The sequence below is a fragment of the Erpetoichthys calabaricus genome, chromosome 2 (genome assembly GCF_900747795.2).
Source record: "Erpetoichthys calabaricus chromosome 2, fErpCal1.3, whole genome shotgun sequence".
NCBI classification, from domain to species: Eukaryota; Metazoa; Chordata; class Cladistia; order Polypteriformes; family Polypteridae; genus Erpetoichthys; species Erpetoichthys calabaricus.
In genome coordinates, this window is record NC_041395.2 from 164,112,456 (window position 1) to 164,129,860 (window position 17,405).

Genomic DNA, 17,405 nt, shown 5'->3' on the forward strand with positions numbered 1-17,405 from the left:
GTGTGAGCTTTAAATAGTAGTTAAATGTGTGACATGATTACTTGAGAAGTTTACAAGGAAGTTATCATTAATAAGTTAATCATTAATGGTTAATTTGTTGTTAAACAAAGTTTAATTGCTTTATTGATTTGTAATCCATGATTGTATATTTGTCTTTTTCACTTCAACCAACTTTTTGTTACCTGTCCTACTACACTTGTTGAGCAAGCAGGCCCTAGTCTAATGCTACTTGATTATGTTTACCTCTTTTGTAAGTCACTTTGAATAAAAGCAACTAAATGTAAATTTGATAGTTAAAGCTATAAAAAGTTAACTTAATGGAAATTTCTTCTTTTTTATGTGAAGGATCCTAAAGAACGTCTAGGTTGTCATCCTCAGACTGGTTTTGCTGACATCATGGGTCATGCATTCTTCCGAAATGTAGACTGGGACCTTGTAAGTATTTCTGCAGAACATGATTCAGTAAACCTATTTTATATTGATAAAAGTTGCAACAGGGCTGAAAAAAGTGAAGACGCAGCCTTTCATTATAGCCAGCTTAAGACCAAACGGGGAAAAATAAAATATAACAACTTGTGCTGACAGGTGTACTCAACTGGGCAATTATCTCATTTCTTTGAATAAATGGGAAGATAAATTCTGTTACAAGCTTTTTTTTTTGAGTAAGTTCGGGCATTTTGCAGATGATTGATGCTTGCTTTCTGTTGTCTCTTTATAATATTCATGTCACCTTTACCTCTGCTTTAAACCAAATATCCCGTTGAGGATTAAGGCTTTGCTCCCAAATCTCTTGTTATGAATTTTGAACAGTTTAGGATTAAGAATTGATGAGTCCATCAGAAATAAACCACCATGTATGAATGGGTACTTTACTGCCTATATCAAAAAATGCACATATGTAAGTAATGAACAAAGAAAAATCATTTTTAAAAGGTTTTTAACACAACCCCATTAAATGTTTTTTCCCCCTGTTATGATCTTTTCATTCCATTATAACTATAATGTGTAGCCTACTGCAGACAAAAGATATCCTTGCAGTCAAAAGCCTGATTAGTCACCTCAGTCGTCAGACTTCTTCTTTGTCTGCGGTGACTAAAATGGTTACTTTCCACTGACTGTCTAGGGTGAGGACTGAAATTCACATTCTGGTGGTGGGTTACAGTAGGGGTTTCCAGTGGGAACAGCTTGCAACAGGAGTGTCAGCCATGTAGAGAGAGTCTAGTTACATACAGTATGTGCCATGACCTATACCCACTGATTGCCTGGGATGTAAATTTGCATCCTCACATTGTACAATGAAACACGTATTACGACATAGTGGGCATAAGAGAGTTGCTTTAATGCCACTTTTTGTGTTGTTTACCTGAATATATCTAAATTGAGTTTTGTGAGATTTTAAGAAATCATGGTCCAGCAACTAGTTCCACTGTACTGTATATTCGGCAGTTATATATGTGTTCAAACTGAACAATCATTTTTGGTTCAATTGACATGCCGCGACGGGGGTGCCCCAACTATACAGGTACGATGCATGCTCACTGCAGTTGCTGTGCAATGAATTTTAGGAAATTTGATGATGACATCAGAAAATCGGCTTATGAGACTGCTCACACTACAGACGGCTGCTTCTGAGCTTGCAACAGCCTAATTGTATGTTGGATTCGATCATTATAGTCAGCCACATACTGCATGTGAAATGATGGCCACTGAAGTTGTAATTCAAGTCATTTCAGAAAATCAGGTAGTGACTTCAAATTGAATTTAAAATTGTGCAAAAATATGCCCAGTTAAGGATGTCTGTGCTGCACACATTCCCTGTGTAGGCAGATGATTAAGTCATACATTTTCCGTTGTTTTAATAGGGATGAAAATACTTTCGTGCACAATTTGAAAATACTAGTGTGGATATAGATCTTTTTTTTTGTGTGTGTAAAAACGCAGTTTTTAAATGTAATATAATAGTGTGGATGTAGTCTCAGCGACACTAAAGAGGTTCAGTGTACCGCTGGATTTTTAACAGAGTGCCTTATTTGTCATTCACTTTTCCCACTACATCATATCTGAGTGTAAAATTAAATTAAGATCTGATTATCTTTCTTTTTTTGTAGTTGGAGCAAAAGCAAGTTGTTCCTCCATTCAAGCCAAATATTTCTGGAGAGTATGGATTGGATAACTTTGATGCACAGTTTACTAATGAACCAATACAACTTACCCCTGATGATGAGTAAGTGTTAGCAACTTATTTAACTTATATGTTGTTTTGTATATTTTTTTCTGTTTTTGTTAAAGCTTATTGTGGTAGGAAAAGTAAACTGGTGAAATAATAATGGCTACAAAGTGTGAAGTAATGTGAGTCAAGTGAAAGGAAAAATAAAATAAAAATAGTTCCATTATGCAAGTAATTAAATACTTATAATAATTACATAAAAGTGACAGGAAGGTACAGGGAAGTGCAGAAAAGACCATAATTTCACTTTGCAGCAAAATATCTTACTTAATAATGCACAATGCTTTGGGGATTTTCTTTGATTTTTTGAAAAAAAAAAATAAAAGGAAGAAAATATTACTTTATTAAAAAGTAATATTGCAGTACAGTTATTCATTTCCATTAATTCAGTAAGTTAGTTTACAGGTTTGATAGCCAAGGTCTATTAAAAAGTTTGATGAAATTAAGTTTAGCTTACTTTTCACACGTTGTTTCCTGTAACAGTTAAGTAACACTAATGAGTGTCTGTAGTTGTTCGGGAAGTTCCATATTATACTTGTTATGCATACTTGATTTTATTTTTTAATCATGCCTGAAATATTGTTTATCTTAAGAGTTAGTTTTTGAAATAGAATGCATAAATCAATATATAGATAAGCATTTTCCAAGATGAAAGGTAAAATGACATTAAAAGCAAAAGAAGAGCTGCATATTTCCAGGTCCTTTGATATCATCAAAGCTACTAGGTAAAAATTGAGATTCCAATATTCCGGCTTCAGTTACATTATTGTATAAATATGTTTTGTGATTTTGGAAGTTATTTTCATGTTTTATAATTATGACAGAAGGCCTAACAATTGCAGAATATGTACACCTCAGAGAAATGAATGTCTCTATGTAGTAAATCATGGCATGACTTTCAATATATGTTTTTTATTTTTACAATAATAACTTTCATTTTTATGACATTGTGTTGTTATTGAAAGAAGTCCAAATTTCCTTATCACCTATTTCCTTCTGCTCATGAATAAATCAACCCAGGACCATAGTTACTGTTAGCTGGTGTTGCACTTTAATAGCCTACAAGCTGTTCTACCACTATATCCAAATGTGAAAGTAATGGAGATGAATCTTTGAGTCTCTCAGACCTTATCCATATGAGCCAGAATGCACTAATGAAGAAGAGCTACAAGAGAGTGTTGGAATTACAGAAACAAACCAGTGGTTCATTTCTAGTGTGTAGCTGCTGTGATGCTCAAAATGACTGGTAATTGGTACTAGACGTTAGGAATATCCAATAATGTCACTAAGAGTGATGTAGGGAGTTTGCCTTGCAGTACATAATTTGTGCTATTGGTGAGGTGGGTTGTCAGCCATCACCATCCATGTACTTCTGAAAATTTTTTTCAGTTTGTGCAAAATAAGTTTCAAGAATTAATTGGTGCCTTGAAAGAACCAAATTGACAGCTTTATCAGAGTACTTATTTATGTTTTTGTCACACTATTTAGCTGCAGAATGATTTCTTACCTGTTACGGTGTGGCATGATAGATATAAAATTTTGCAGTAGAGGCTCTGAAATTCTTACAGCACATTCCACAGTATATTGAAATAGTACAGTAATAAATAGTATTGCAGTTATTAAAGAGCACTGAATAGAAAGTGCAGGCACAATTTTTAAAATTTGTTTTCAAGTCCTTGTTATTCGTATCTATACACCATTTTAGCTGTAGGTGTATTTTAGGCTTTATAGACATTTGTTTTACTTCCAGATTATTCATGATTTCCTGGGAAGCTCATTTAGTCCTTTGTGAGTTGTCAAAATTGCGTCTAATTCGTGTGACCTAATGTTTTCCACTAAAGGAGAGAATTTTTGTCAGCTGCCAGTGGCATTTCCTTGTCAGCTGCCAGTGGCATTCCCTTTCATATGCCAGGATTTCTAGCTGTAGCAGTATTCCTGCCCTTTTTCAAAGTCCCATAAATGTCTGCAGTGTTTTCCATCCAGTGGTTTCCTCTTTTATCACATCTTGACATATATTTAGTTTTAATGAAGGAGACTGTTTAAAAAAATTGTTTTGTTTAATGTGTGAAATAGTTAAAAAAATAAATAAATAAGTACAGTGAAATAAATCACAGGAAAATAAAATGTGATTCTTTTGGATGCTGTTTTTAATGCTGCTACCATTTATTAGGATAGTGTGTTTAGTTTAAGAATATTTCTTTCTTCATGCTTAGGATTAAAAAATGAATGTATGATCTTTGATACATCTCCCTATTATTTACACCCACTGTTATTTTGTGTGTAAACCAATGGGTCAAAATTCATCCATCCAGTTTAGGACCCAATAAATCCTATCCCAACAGCATCTGGGTCAAGACAAGAACCTTACCAGGGTACACTCATGTCAGGTGTTTTAAATACAAGTTTATGGTCAAATATACAGGGCAACTTGCAATAATGTGAAATCTCATCATGTCTTCAGTTAACATGGCACTCATTCTTTGGGGTGTGCCTTTTTAATATATTTTTGAGAATAGTTCAGTTATATTTTTCCACTAAGTATTTTTTGTGATTAATTTGCAAACTCTTGCATGCATATTTTGTTCATAGTTTTGTTTATTTTTGTATTTTTATTAAATAAATATTTCACCCTTGATTTCTTGACTTTTAGTTGAAATTAAAAGGTGCAGGCCAATAAGTCTTTGCTGTGCCTTTTTTTCCTTTCATTTCTGGTATTTGAAACTAGAGAGTTTCTGTGCCACCATGTTGTACTTGCAAGTAGCTTTGGGATTGAACACATTTCTTGGTGGGTGTGAATATACACAGCTTGATTTTTGTTTTTTATTTATATGGTAGAATTAACAATTTTATTTTTTTCTGTGATTGTTATAGTTTGTCAAAATAAAAATAGGGTAAATTTAAGAATAAGCTGTTATATTTAGATTGCTGATAGAGGTGATAAAGGCTTAGGGTGGCAGAAACGTAAAGGAGCTGCTAAAGTTAGTTCTGGACCTGGTTTTTCTGATGCCAAGAAGGGTCTGTCCCTTATGCTGGAAATAATTATAGGGCCTGGTTAGTAATTACCCTTTTAGGGAGTTTAAAGTCACCTCAAGCCATAAGCAGAATTGAATCTGGATGAAAAGGCTCCCTGGTGGGATGTGAAGAGACCAGGGTCATGAGAGGTGAGAAAAGAAATGCTGGGTGGTAATTTATGGGGGTCAAGTGAAAGAGCACCTCACCCCCTATTGTAGACCAGAAAGCTGATGTCTAGTAAGGTCTAATGCTTTGCCTTTTCCTTGATTCATTGCATTTTTTGTGTTAATAATCTAATCTTTTTTTTAATAAATGCACTGTTTTTGTGAACTTTTTGCCACTTTGGCATAATTACTGGTGTGAACGATGCCACAATTGGATAGTCTTGTGCTTTTTAATTTGTATATTAGAATAACATGTGATGTGTTTCTGCAACATTTTCTCTAATATGCATATTCTGCCTTTAATTTTATAGTGACGCTGTGAAAAAGATTGATCAGTCAGAATTTGAAGGTTTTGAATACATCAATCCTCTCCTGATGTCAGCAGAAGAATGTGTCTAGCAGAGAAATGTATTTCTGCTGCTGTTATCTCGGCAGGTCTGCATGATAAAGATCCTGTGTGTGACACCATCTTACTTCATATCATGTCTGAAAAACATTTTCTTTCAACAATTGAACATTTGGAAGAACTCTGGCAAAATGCAGCATAGTTCCTCAAAGGTTTCCTTACGCAATTTGTATCTGTTGTTTGTTTCGCCCTCATTTTTTACTGGTAAAATAGCTTTGATCTAGTTTTGCATTACATATGTGCTGTGGTCAGCATTCCATTCCATGCAGTAGCCTGTAGAAATCAAATACTAAGCTGCTGTTTACTAAGGTCACTCTTAGTTAAAATCCTTGTATTGTTTTTATGGATAGAGAGGTTGTACTAAGTTCTAGAGAAATGATGCAAATATGCAAGGAAATCAGAGTGCAGGTACATGAAGAAGTGTGCTGTGACTTTCAAGACCAGTGATGAGTGAAGCATACACAACATTTCTGCAGTTTGTGCCATGAGACCAATGCTTTGATGCAGGTACCATCATTTCAAATATATTCTCTACCTTAGATCACAAGGTACACTACTCCTCCTTTTGATTCATTAAAATTATTTTAAAGTTGGACAAGTTATTAATTGTGAGGCTTTTTGCAAAAACTTGATAAGGCAATGGATGTGATTGATGCTTTAAATGTTGCACATTGGTTTGAGATTTACCATTAAGGTTTGTTATATAAAATGATATGAAGGTGAATTTCTTTTTGCAACAGACTACACATACAGTATATTGCAGACTGTTTTTATTAATAATTAATCCATTAAAAATATTCACATTCACAAGTATACACACTATGAAAATGTACAGGTAACACCTACCCAAATATACCATCAAAGGAATTGACCAGTGCAGTCAGAAGTACTGTTCTTCTTGAGGAAAAAAAAAACAGGATTGCCATCTAATTCCCTGCGCTAGTAATCACTATAATTTTATTCGCATTAACATATTCAGAATACTTTTTTATTGGATGGTCTCTTGCACACCACACCAAATTAATTTTGAGAAAATGAATCACAATTTTAAAATATTAACTGATAATATATCAAACATTTCTCTGATATCTCAAACCTAAGAGTCAACATGTTTTAAATTTTGCTGATATATTTTTATTTTCCTGGCTTTTAATCAGTTGCCTACTTGGAAAACTATAAGTAGAGTATCGGAAGTATCAGGTGTAAATTTTTTCCTTTTCAAATATTATATTACTTGGGCAGATGCACACAGACAGCAGATCAGATGTAAACATTAAATTCTTAATTTTACAGTGTTCTTATAGAGTAAAGGAAGGTGTGATGCATTAACGATTTAGGCGTCATGCGTGGATTATTGTCAAAAAAAGACTATACTGTATACATGCTGAATGAAAAGGTTCAGTCACACCTACTGTTTTACTAGATATGCCCTCCTAATGGTCTGTGCCCCATATAAGGTCATTGCGCACAAGAAGCTCAGATGGCATCAGGTGGTGTGTCGGTAGGAGAGCATTGCCACTTTAACATAAAATTTGCCCAATAATATTAGTTGCTTTTATTTGTTTTGTATTTATTACTGGAAGCCTTAAGTGGCATCATTATCTGCAGATACAAAAGAACAGAACTGTATGAGGCAAAAGGCAGCTGGGATGCTGGGCTTCATTCTTTGACTTCTTTTGCTCACAATGTCTTCCTGTTCACTATAAAAATGCCCATAAGATTTACTCTTCATATTGAGGTTTGTGCTTTAGAATAAGATGCAAATAAGTAATATAAGATTTGTTTCTCAATAAATGTGTCCTCAATGTGTGACTGTATATGTGTTTATAATATAAAGATTTGTGGCTAAATATGTGCACACAAAATATGCAAGTGTTTTCAATCATTCCTGAGAACTGATTTTATGTATTCTTAATTTTAGCTATAATTTTATTTTACATGAACGTTAAATATGGAGCACAAAGTAGAGAAAAATAAGTCTTTGTTTATTTACTGCTGTATTTTATTTTTTACACTTTTTTATTGTTGCATTCAGACACGACTTATTTTTTTACAAGTGGAGTCAAATACTGTAACACTACTTAGCATATTTTAATTTTAGGTTGATTGCAACTTAACAGGTACTTAAACTTTAATATACTGTACTGCTGTCAAAGTGGAAATGTCTGAATACACTACATCTTATCCTGCTTATTGTGTATTGTTTCCACCCAAAGACAATTGTGATACATAATATTAATGAGAAAGGAGTGAATCCTGAATGAACATTAATTTTATGTCACAGCATTGCATTTTGTTCAGAGGGTCAATCAGTAGAAACGAAAATAAAACAATAAGGCAACCTTGACATGTGGTTGACGCCTTTGTAAACATTATTTTCATAACAACTGCACTTTGATGCACAAATAAGCTTTCTTTGTCAATAAATTTAATAAAGTGATTTAATGTTTTTGTTTTTTCTTTTCCCTGGAATTGTTTGTAAATAATAGTTTCATTTTAGCAGCAGCTAAACCTGCAGAAATTATCTATACTGCTGAATTACTAGTTGCCTTCTTGGTTGTATACTTGTAAAAAGTATTGACATACTCCAGAAAGTTTTTGAAGTTTTCTGCAGGATTCTTCTGTTCACTTAAAAATCCTTGAAATTGTCTGTCTTCAGCAGTTTACTTTCTTCAATGAAACACAAGCTGAAGAGTCCATTCTGTTCTCTTGCATTCTATGAATGGTTTTCCATGAGATATCATTGGGTTTCTTAACTGCTTCTGTGATATTCTGGCCTCCTAAGGTTAGCTATTTATCTACTCCTTTGCAGTAGATGCTAATTAATCTTGTACTGTCTCTATACAGTATATACTATATAATAAAACACCAATGTTTGTGTCAATGTGTGTTTAGTCCCTCCAAGTACTGGGATTTGTCAGCTTCACTTTGGATGCTCAGTTAAGTGTAATTGAGACAGGAAGCGCCAGGAAAGAGGTTGACACCAAGAACAGCAAAGAAAAGACTAGGAGGAATGCTGAGAGTTGCCTTCAAAGTATTTGCAAGAATATACACATGATGTTTTCACAGCAGGTAATGGGGGCCCATCTACCATTGGTGGTAGTTGTGGGACAATTGCTGACAGTACATCTATGGTAAGAGAGATGAAATATTTTAATCTTATTCTGTTAATGTCTTTAATGTAGCTAGTAATATATACTGGTTTGGTTTTGAAAGTGCATACTTGAAGAAGGGGTGAAATCTCAGTCAATATTTTGTTGATTTGTTTTCATGTTACTACACCCAGGGGGATTACAGATAAAAGATTTTCTTTTGTAAGAACCAAGAGTTGTAATCAAACTATGTTTTATGACATTATGTCTCTTCCTAGTAGCCTGGTCCCAAAATGCTCAAAACATTTTATCAGTATATCAGTAAGAGAACACTGCCACTGCTCACACTGTAAGGGTTTGAGCGGTGAATTTACTTAGTTTCATTTATTTGCTTTATTTTAGAGGGACAGTGAAATTCTTGCTAGGGATTGCCCTTACTAAAGTCAGCTATATTTAAAAAGAAGTAATGGAGAATTGGAGAGAATAAGAGTACAGCATGGACTCGTTTACAAAAGTTTGTCAGTCAGTCAGTCATTTTCCAACCCGCTATATCATAACACAGGTTGGGGGGGGGGGTCGTTCTGCTGGAGCCAATCCCAGCCAACAACTTGCTTATCTACTCTGCTATACAACCTTCTTAAAATACATCAATTAAAGCCACTTCATCCATTTCAGGGTGGCTAGACTGTAGCTGCAACTAGTAGTTTTGGCCCCAATAAACAGGAATCTGTCCTGGATTAAGTAAGCCTTGCACAAACACCCACAGTCACGTATACAGTGCTGAATGTGAGTTGTTGATTAGCCTAACCTAGACAGTCATTGGACAAATATTCAGACCATAGGCAGGCAATGATTAGGTCTGGATTCAAACCCTGGCCTCTGAAACTGTTGTAGATGCTAGCATGCTAACTATGTCCCCGAGCTATCCATGACTCAGTGTGTTAATAATGTAAGTTATTCATCAGTTCTTCAGTAGTAACTTGGATGTTTTTATCTGATACAATCCAGATGCTGGATCCTCCTGACTGTTGATGAAAATTCAAAAAAGATCCACAAGGAATTATGAGGCCTTAGATATTTCAGGTAAGGAAGACGGAAGTTTTGAGCTAAGGCTATTCTACTCATTAATTATGGCACTGGAGATTAGTGACGTGTTCCATGTTGATTAGCACATTCAAGTAAGAATTTCACTGTAGTTGAACACATGACAGGAATGACCTTATAAGCCAACCATGTCTCCAGTGGCAGAGTACAAACAAAGCAAGCTAGAGAAATTCACAGATTGATGCACATTCTGAGTCACTACAGCATATTTAGTCAACTTTCTTCCCCGGACTAAGAAAGCAAATGGCAACTACTGAGCACATGAAGCAAACCTTATTTGATCCAGCCAGATGTTTCTATCTTCATTTAGCAGTCTAAAAAAAACAGCTGTGGTCAACTATTTGAAATGAAGGTATGCTTTCTCTCCAAATGTCAAAACTAAACATTCACAACCAGGCAGGTTAAGGAGGCATGAGCCATAGACAGTCATTTGGTATCTGCTTTTTCTGTAATTGTATGCAAGGTTAAAGTTTATGGTCATTGTGCCATAGACTGTTGAGCACAAACATTCTTGTTATTAAAAATGAAAATATAGACTAAAACCTAAGTGAAAAATGCCATCGTTGGGGGTAAAAAAAACCCACATTTGTTAGCAGATTGGTAAGAATCAGTAGCTCTTACTGGTTCTACGACTGCTGAGAAGATTATTAACATGACTTGTGTATGTAGTTTTTCAACTTGTGCATTCATTTCAAACCTGCTTACCCAGTTTAGGATCACGCGGCCAGCATTATGTTCCATGCCATTTCTGGGCAAACTCACTCATGGCGGGACAGTCGGTGCTGCCTGTTAACATGGATATCTTTGGGAAGTTTACAGTAAAGGTTATGGGGAATGGAGGAAGAGCTTAAAACTTGCTGAATGTGTCCCCTTTTCAAGCTAAGACAACTGTCAAGTATTGATCCATGCCCCTGTTTTTCCGACGCATGGAAATAATCATTTTATCTCATATTCCTGGTACTGTTTTTCTTGTGGTAAGGATACCTTTTCTATTTACTTGTGCACATTCTCTCATAAGTATGGAAGTAAATCCAAGCAATACCAACCACATGACATGAAAGGTTTACTGTGATTTGGTGTGTCTGGAGAAAACCACCCACCGGGGAATGTAAAAGATTGTCGTGCTTTGAGACTAAGGGTAAGGGCTGAGTTATCACACACAACAGGTCTTCTTCTAAAATGGCCAAATATATTGGTGGGGTTTTTTTTTCTTTCTTCAAAAATGATATGTATGAAACTATTTTACAATGTGTATGTAATCGCAACATGCGGCTCAATATTCATCAATTGTCTTGGTTCAAAAAAAAAAAATAGACGGTTTAGTAAGTTTTTAAGCTTTTTCTCTGTGCCCCTCATACTTTAATGTAAGAAAGACACACATATTTTTAAATTTATAGAAAGCTGTTAACACAATGTTGTGTGGCAAATACATATACAGTGGTGTGAAAAACTATTTGCCCCCTTCCTGATTTTTTATTCTTTTGCATGTTTGTCACACAAAATGTTTCTGATCATCAAACACATTTAACCATTAGTCAAATATAACACAAGTAAACACAAAATGCAGTTTGTAAATGGTGGTTTTTATTATTTAGGGAGAAAAAAAATCCAAACCTACATGGCCCTGTGTGAAAAAGTAATTGCCCCCTGAACCTAATAACTGGTTGGGCCACCCTTAGCAGCAATAACTGCAATCAAGCGTTTGCGATAACTTGCAATGAGTCTTTTACAGCGCTCTGGAGGAATTTTGACCCACTCATCTTTGCAAAATTGTTGTAATTCAGCTTTATTTGAGGGTTTTCTAGCATGAACCGCCTTTTTAAGGTCATGCCATAGCATCTCAATTGGATTCAGGTCAGGACTTTGACTAGGCCACTCCAAAGTCTTCATTTTGTTTTTCTTCAGCCATTCAGAGGTGGATTTGCTGGTGTGTTTTGGGTCATTGTCCTGTTGCAGCACCCAAGATCGCTTCAGCTTGAGTTGACGAACAGATGGCCGGACATTCTCCTTCAGGATTTTTTGGTAGACAGTAGAATTCATGGTTCCATCTATCACAGCAAGCCTTCCAGGTCCTGAAGCAGCAAAACAACCCCAGACCATCACACTACCACCACCATATTTTGATGTTGGTATGATGTTCTTTTTCTGAAATGCTGTGTTCCTTTTACGCCAGATGTAACGGGACATTTGCCTTCCAAAAAGTTCAACTTTTGACTCATCAGTCCACAAGGTATTTTCGCAAAAGTCGTGGCAATTATTGAGATGTTTCTTAGCAAAATTGAGACGAGCCCTAATGTTCTTTTTGCTTAACAGTGGTTTGCGTTTTGGAAATCTGCCATGCAGGCCGTTTTTGCCCAGTCTCTTTCTTATGGTGGAGTCGTGAACACTGACCTTAATTGAGGCAAGTGAGGCCTGCAGTTCTTTAGACGTTGTCCTGGGGTCTTTTGTGACCTCTCGGATGAGTCGTCTCTGCGCTCTTGGGGTAATTTTGGTCGGCCGGCCACTCCTGGGAAGGTTCACCACTGTTCCATGTTTTTGCCATTTGTGGATAATGGCTCTCACTGTGGTTCGCTGGAGTCCCAAAGCTTTAGCAATGGCTTTATAACCTTTACCAGACTGATAGATCTCAATTACTTCTGTTCTCATTTGTTCCTGAATTTCTTTGGATCTTGGCATGATGTCTAGCTTTTGAGGTGCTTTTGGTCTACTTCTCTGTGTCAGGCAGCTCCTATTTAAGTGGTTTCTTGATTGAAACAGGTGTGGCAGTAATCAGGCCTGGGGGTGGCTACGGAAATTGAACTCAGGTGTGATACACCACAGTTAGGTTATTTTTTAACAAGGGGGCAATTACTTTTTCACACAGGGCCATGTAGGTTTGGATTTTTTTTCTCCCTAAATAATAAAAACCATCATTTAAAAACTGCATTTTGTGTTTACTTGTGTTATATTTGACTAATGGTTAAATGTGTTTGATGATCAGAAACATTTTGTGTGACAAACATGCAAAAGAATAAGAAATCAGGAAGGGGGCAAATAGTTTTTCACACCACTGTATAAAAGTAAGTGAAGAAAAAATAGACTTGTTAAAGAAGACGTTCTGTATTTTTCCAAGTTTCCAACTATGTCACTATGTTCTTGTAGTGAGTTGTGAGACAGCAGTGCTAATCATGATGCTGACCCCCTACTTAAACCCCTCATGTGTACTTCCTAAATTCTGTCATTTCCTGTTCCAAATATTGGATTGTCATCCTCTTTTTCATTTTATATGTCAAGATTGCCTTGACGATTTGCCACAACTTCAGCAGTTTGCGAGCACCAGTGCTACTTATACCGTCTGTTTGTGTATGTGATTGTATCTTCTGTCTTGTTAGAAAAGGGCCATACAGTACATGAGACAGAATTTTGTCCAGAAAGGTAACGGCTCCTTTTCTCCTGCAAATCACTGCAGAGTCACGTCTATGTTATGTCATCTGGCTTGTCATCCTTGCTTGAGAACAGAACCTCCTAGTCCTTGAGTCTCTGCCAAGTTAAATTGTTTTCAGCACACCTGAAAGAGAACAAGCTTATAATTCTTCAGAGTAGTGTCATAACCTCAGACTTTCAGGTACACACACATTGCACACCCAATGGCGCAATAATGAAAAGTTACATCGAACTGTGGTGTAATGCTGTTTCTGCATCAATCTTTTTTCCGCTTTCATGTAAAAAAAAAAAAAAAAAAAACATTTTTAAGTAAGTACAGCATTACAAAATTCTAAGGGAGTTGCAAAGTTTTTGACAAGGGGGAGTAAGCTTTGTTCTTCTTGTTCATGGGCACTGGCATATTACCCATTCATTACTTTTATAGGAAACAGTTTGAGATGTCTGGCACTTTTCGTTGCTGTGTTTCTTACCAGGCTGAAAACAAAAGTGAAAGGCTAAGTCCTCTGCTGGATGTATCAGCATATTATGCATTAAAGTGCCCTTTCATATATGTCTTGATTTAATATTAATATTTTGTATCTAGTATTGTTTTGTTTAACTTGGACCAACCAAAACAAATGTATACAACTTTCAGTAATACTGGAGACATCCGCACTTTTTGTAAAATGCAGAAGTGGACTGATTTATTCATACCCTTACAGCTCATTGAAAAAGTGATTTAATGAAAAGACCCATGCCTGCCTTTGATATGTCATCGAGTAAAGCAAAGCAAGTATGGAAAGAGATCAAGTATTGCTTATTCTACAGAGATATTTTAAAATGGACACATTGTTGGTACCCCTAAAAATGCTCAAATAACTGGATTAGAGTGACTTTTCAAACTAGCTGTTTTCTTTAATTAGTATCACAAATGTCTCCAAAATCAATCATTCAGCCTATTAAAATGGAGTAAAGTAGTTACTCAGCTCTTTGGTATCATTATGTGTCCCACACTGAACATGGACCAAAGAAAGCAAAGGAGAGTGTTGTCTTAAAAGATAGGAAAGAAATTTATAACAAGAATGTTAAAGGCCAAGGCTATAAAACCATCTACAAGCAGCTTGATGTTTCTGTAACAACAGTTCCAAATATTATGAAGAAATTTAAGGTCCATGGGACTGTAGCCATCCTTCCTGGATGCAGCCGCAAGAGGAACATCGACCCCAGAATGAGCAGAAGGATAGTGAGAATGGTAGACAAAATGCCAAGGACAAATTCGAAAGAAATACAAGCTGAACTCCAAGGTCAAGGTCCATCAGTGTCAGATCGCACTATCCATCACTTTGTGAGTGACAGTGAGCTCAAATGAAGAAGATCCAGGAGGACTCCATATAAAAAAGCCAGACTGGACTTTGCAATATGTATATTGACAAGCCATGGTGCTGCTGAGAGAATGTCCTTTGGACAGATGAGACAGAACTGGAGCTTTTTGACATGGTACATCATCTCTATGTCCACAGACGAAAAAAAGTGAAGCTTTGAAAGAAAACCGCACCATACCTGCTGTGAAACATGGAGGAGGCTTGGTTATGTTTTGTGGTGTCTGGCATCGAGTTGCCTTGAGTCTGCTTAGGGAACAGTGAAATCTTGACGATCAAGACATTCAGAAGTGCAAATGTACTGCCCAGTGTCGGGAAGCTCTGCCTTAGTTGCAGGTCATGGAGGCTCCGACAGGATATTAACCCAGAACACATTGCTAAAAGCACCCAAGAATGGCTAAGAACAAAACATTGAAATATTTTGAAGTGGCCTTTTATGAGCCCTGATTTGAATTTTCCTGAAACATCTATGGAAAGAACTGAAACATGCAGTCTGGAGAAGGTCCCCTTCAATCCTGACACAGCTGGAGCAGTTTGCTGAGGAAGAGTGGGCCAGACTACCTGCTGACAGCTGCAGAAATCTCAGTGAGAGCTCCAGGAATCGCTTGTTTGCACTGATTGCTCTCAACATTGTGTAGCAAAATATTAGGTTAAGGGGCCCATCATTTTTGTCTTTCATTTGTGTTATTATTTGAAATATTCTGTTGAATCAAAACTCTAAATCAAAGTCTGATTTTTCTTAAACAGAAAATAAGCAATGATAAAAGCCAATTACTTTTGTCAGTTTCAGGTTATTTTGGTGACAATTGTGCGTTCTTTTTTTGTGAAGGGGTACCAGCAAATTTTGTCCACAAGCACTAACTGGAGTATGAGAGCATTTCTTTAAGCTGCCCTATCTGACAGTATTTGTTATCCAATAAATATTTGCTATTCCCAAACTCACATAATCCAATTCAGAGTCATGGGAGACTTGATGCTATCCCAGCAGAACCAACTCTGGTCATGACACCAGTTCATTACATGGCCCACTAGCACAGGAACTGCCAATCAGGCCAATATGCAGGTCTCTGGAGAACAGTAATATATCAACTTAATCTGGTTCATGGCTGCCAAAGACTTTCCCAGCAATATTAGGCATAAGGCAGGAACCAAACCTGACCAAGATGCCCACAGAGCATGTGTATATTGTATGACTTTGAAGATGTGAGAGGAAGACTGGAATACCCAGGGACCATACAAACTCCACACAGACAAAAACTGGGTGTGGGATTCAGTTCATTCTAGTCAGGAAAAACTATATACCCAATAAATACTGAAGAAAATTTCATGATGGAGGGATGAACACAGGGAGCGGTATGAAGTATAAATACCTTATCTCACTTAGCCTAGCTCAACCTGCATACACTTCCTCTTTTGCCAGTAGAGATGTATGCTCAAACTAACCAAATCTTAAAGCCTTCACTCTACTTCCTCTCCCTTTTTGGATGTTTGTTATTTTGTCAATACAGAATTTTGTATGCTTTGTATTCTGTATTTGTAATTGGGACTTGCTTGTTCTGGATTGCCTTTGCCTTTTCAGGCATTTCCTGCTGTGCCTCTGTGTCTTTTTTGAGCTTTACCATTTAAAAAGCCTTTTTCTCAAATTAATGTTTTATTTATGAAGATTCTTCGATGCGGTTTTGAACTAGGAGTCCCAAGCACTAGAGTTCCAAAGCACTTCCAGTAATGCCCACTAGAGGCCAATAACACCATCAAACACCAGCTAGTAATAAGGGAATCTTTATAAAATAAAAGATTTATTCTTCACAAAATGATTTCCAGTCACAATAAAGCACCATGGAGCATAAAGGCAAACTGGAATTGCCTGTAACATGAAAACAATCCAAGCCAAACAAGTCCCAATACAGATTCCAAAAGCAAGGTCAAGAAAACAGAACAGAAATTTAAAGAATCAGACATCCAATAATTCACAAAAATTGCAGTAATCACATGTACACTTCTCAACCCTCTTGTGAATTCACAGTGTACCACCAGGAACTGTGGAAGACCATTTGGATAGATAGGACAGAGGGCAATTACCAGTGGCAATTAGCAGGTGGCCCCACCTCATGGAGGACCACTCACAAAACACATGGAATAGAACAAAGGCAGCTTATATACATAGACAAAACCATAAATAAAGAATGATGCACATAAATCAAAATCAAAATGAAAAAAAGAGACATAAAACATGAACTTGAAACCCAGCCATGACAGTTGCCTTTTCTGCGTGACTAAATGGGGTTGACTGTTTTCTCCTCAAATGAGTTATTTGAGTCATTGTTCTACCTTTGGACTCTCTCGTTCATAACAAACATAACACTTGTAGGATTTGTTATAATTCTTCATTCATAACTCTGCTTTTTATTTTCCCTGTCCAAGTGAACATACGCAGCTTTAGATATGTTGAGGTCAGGTCTCTGATGTAGCCAGTCTAAAATTTCTAGTCTTCCGAGTTCAGCTTTACACTCCAAGTTGGTCTTAATTGTGTTCACAGTTTGATGGTGTTATCTTTTTGGCCAATAAGTAATTTTCCTGAAGGCACAGCATGATGAATCAAAATCTTTTCATGTTTCTCGG

General features: G+C 36.4%; 1 protein-coding gene across 1 annotated transcript in view; it reads left to right on the forward strand.

Annotated features, from left to right (window-relative positions):
• Window positions 1–8,260, forward strand: part of prkci (protein kinase C, iota) — a 77,453-nt gene extending 69,193 nt beyond the window's left edge. Inside the window, exons 16-18 of the mRNA XM_028794727.2 lie at window positions 346–435; window positions 2,109–2,224; window positions 5,715–8,260. Of these exons, the coding sequence (XP_028650560.1) occupies window positions 346–435; window positions 2,109–2,224; window positions 5,715–5,802 (294 nt within the window). The 3' untranslated portion in view covers window positions 5,803–8,260. The remainder of the gene's footprint in view (window positions 1–345; window positions 436–2,108; window positions 2,225–5,714) is intronic.
• Window positions 8,261–17,405: the final 9,145 nt, after the last annotated feature.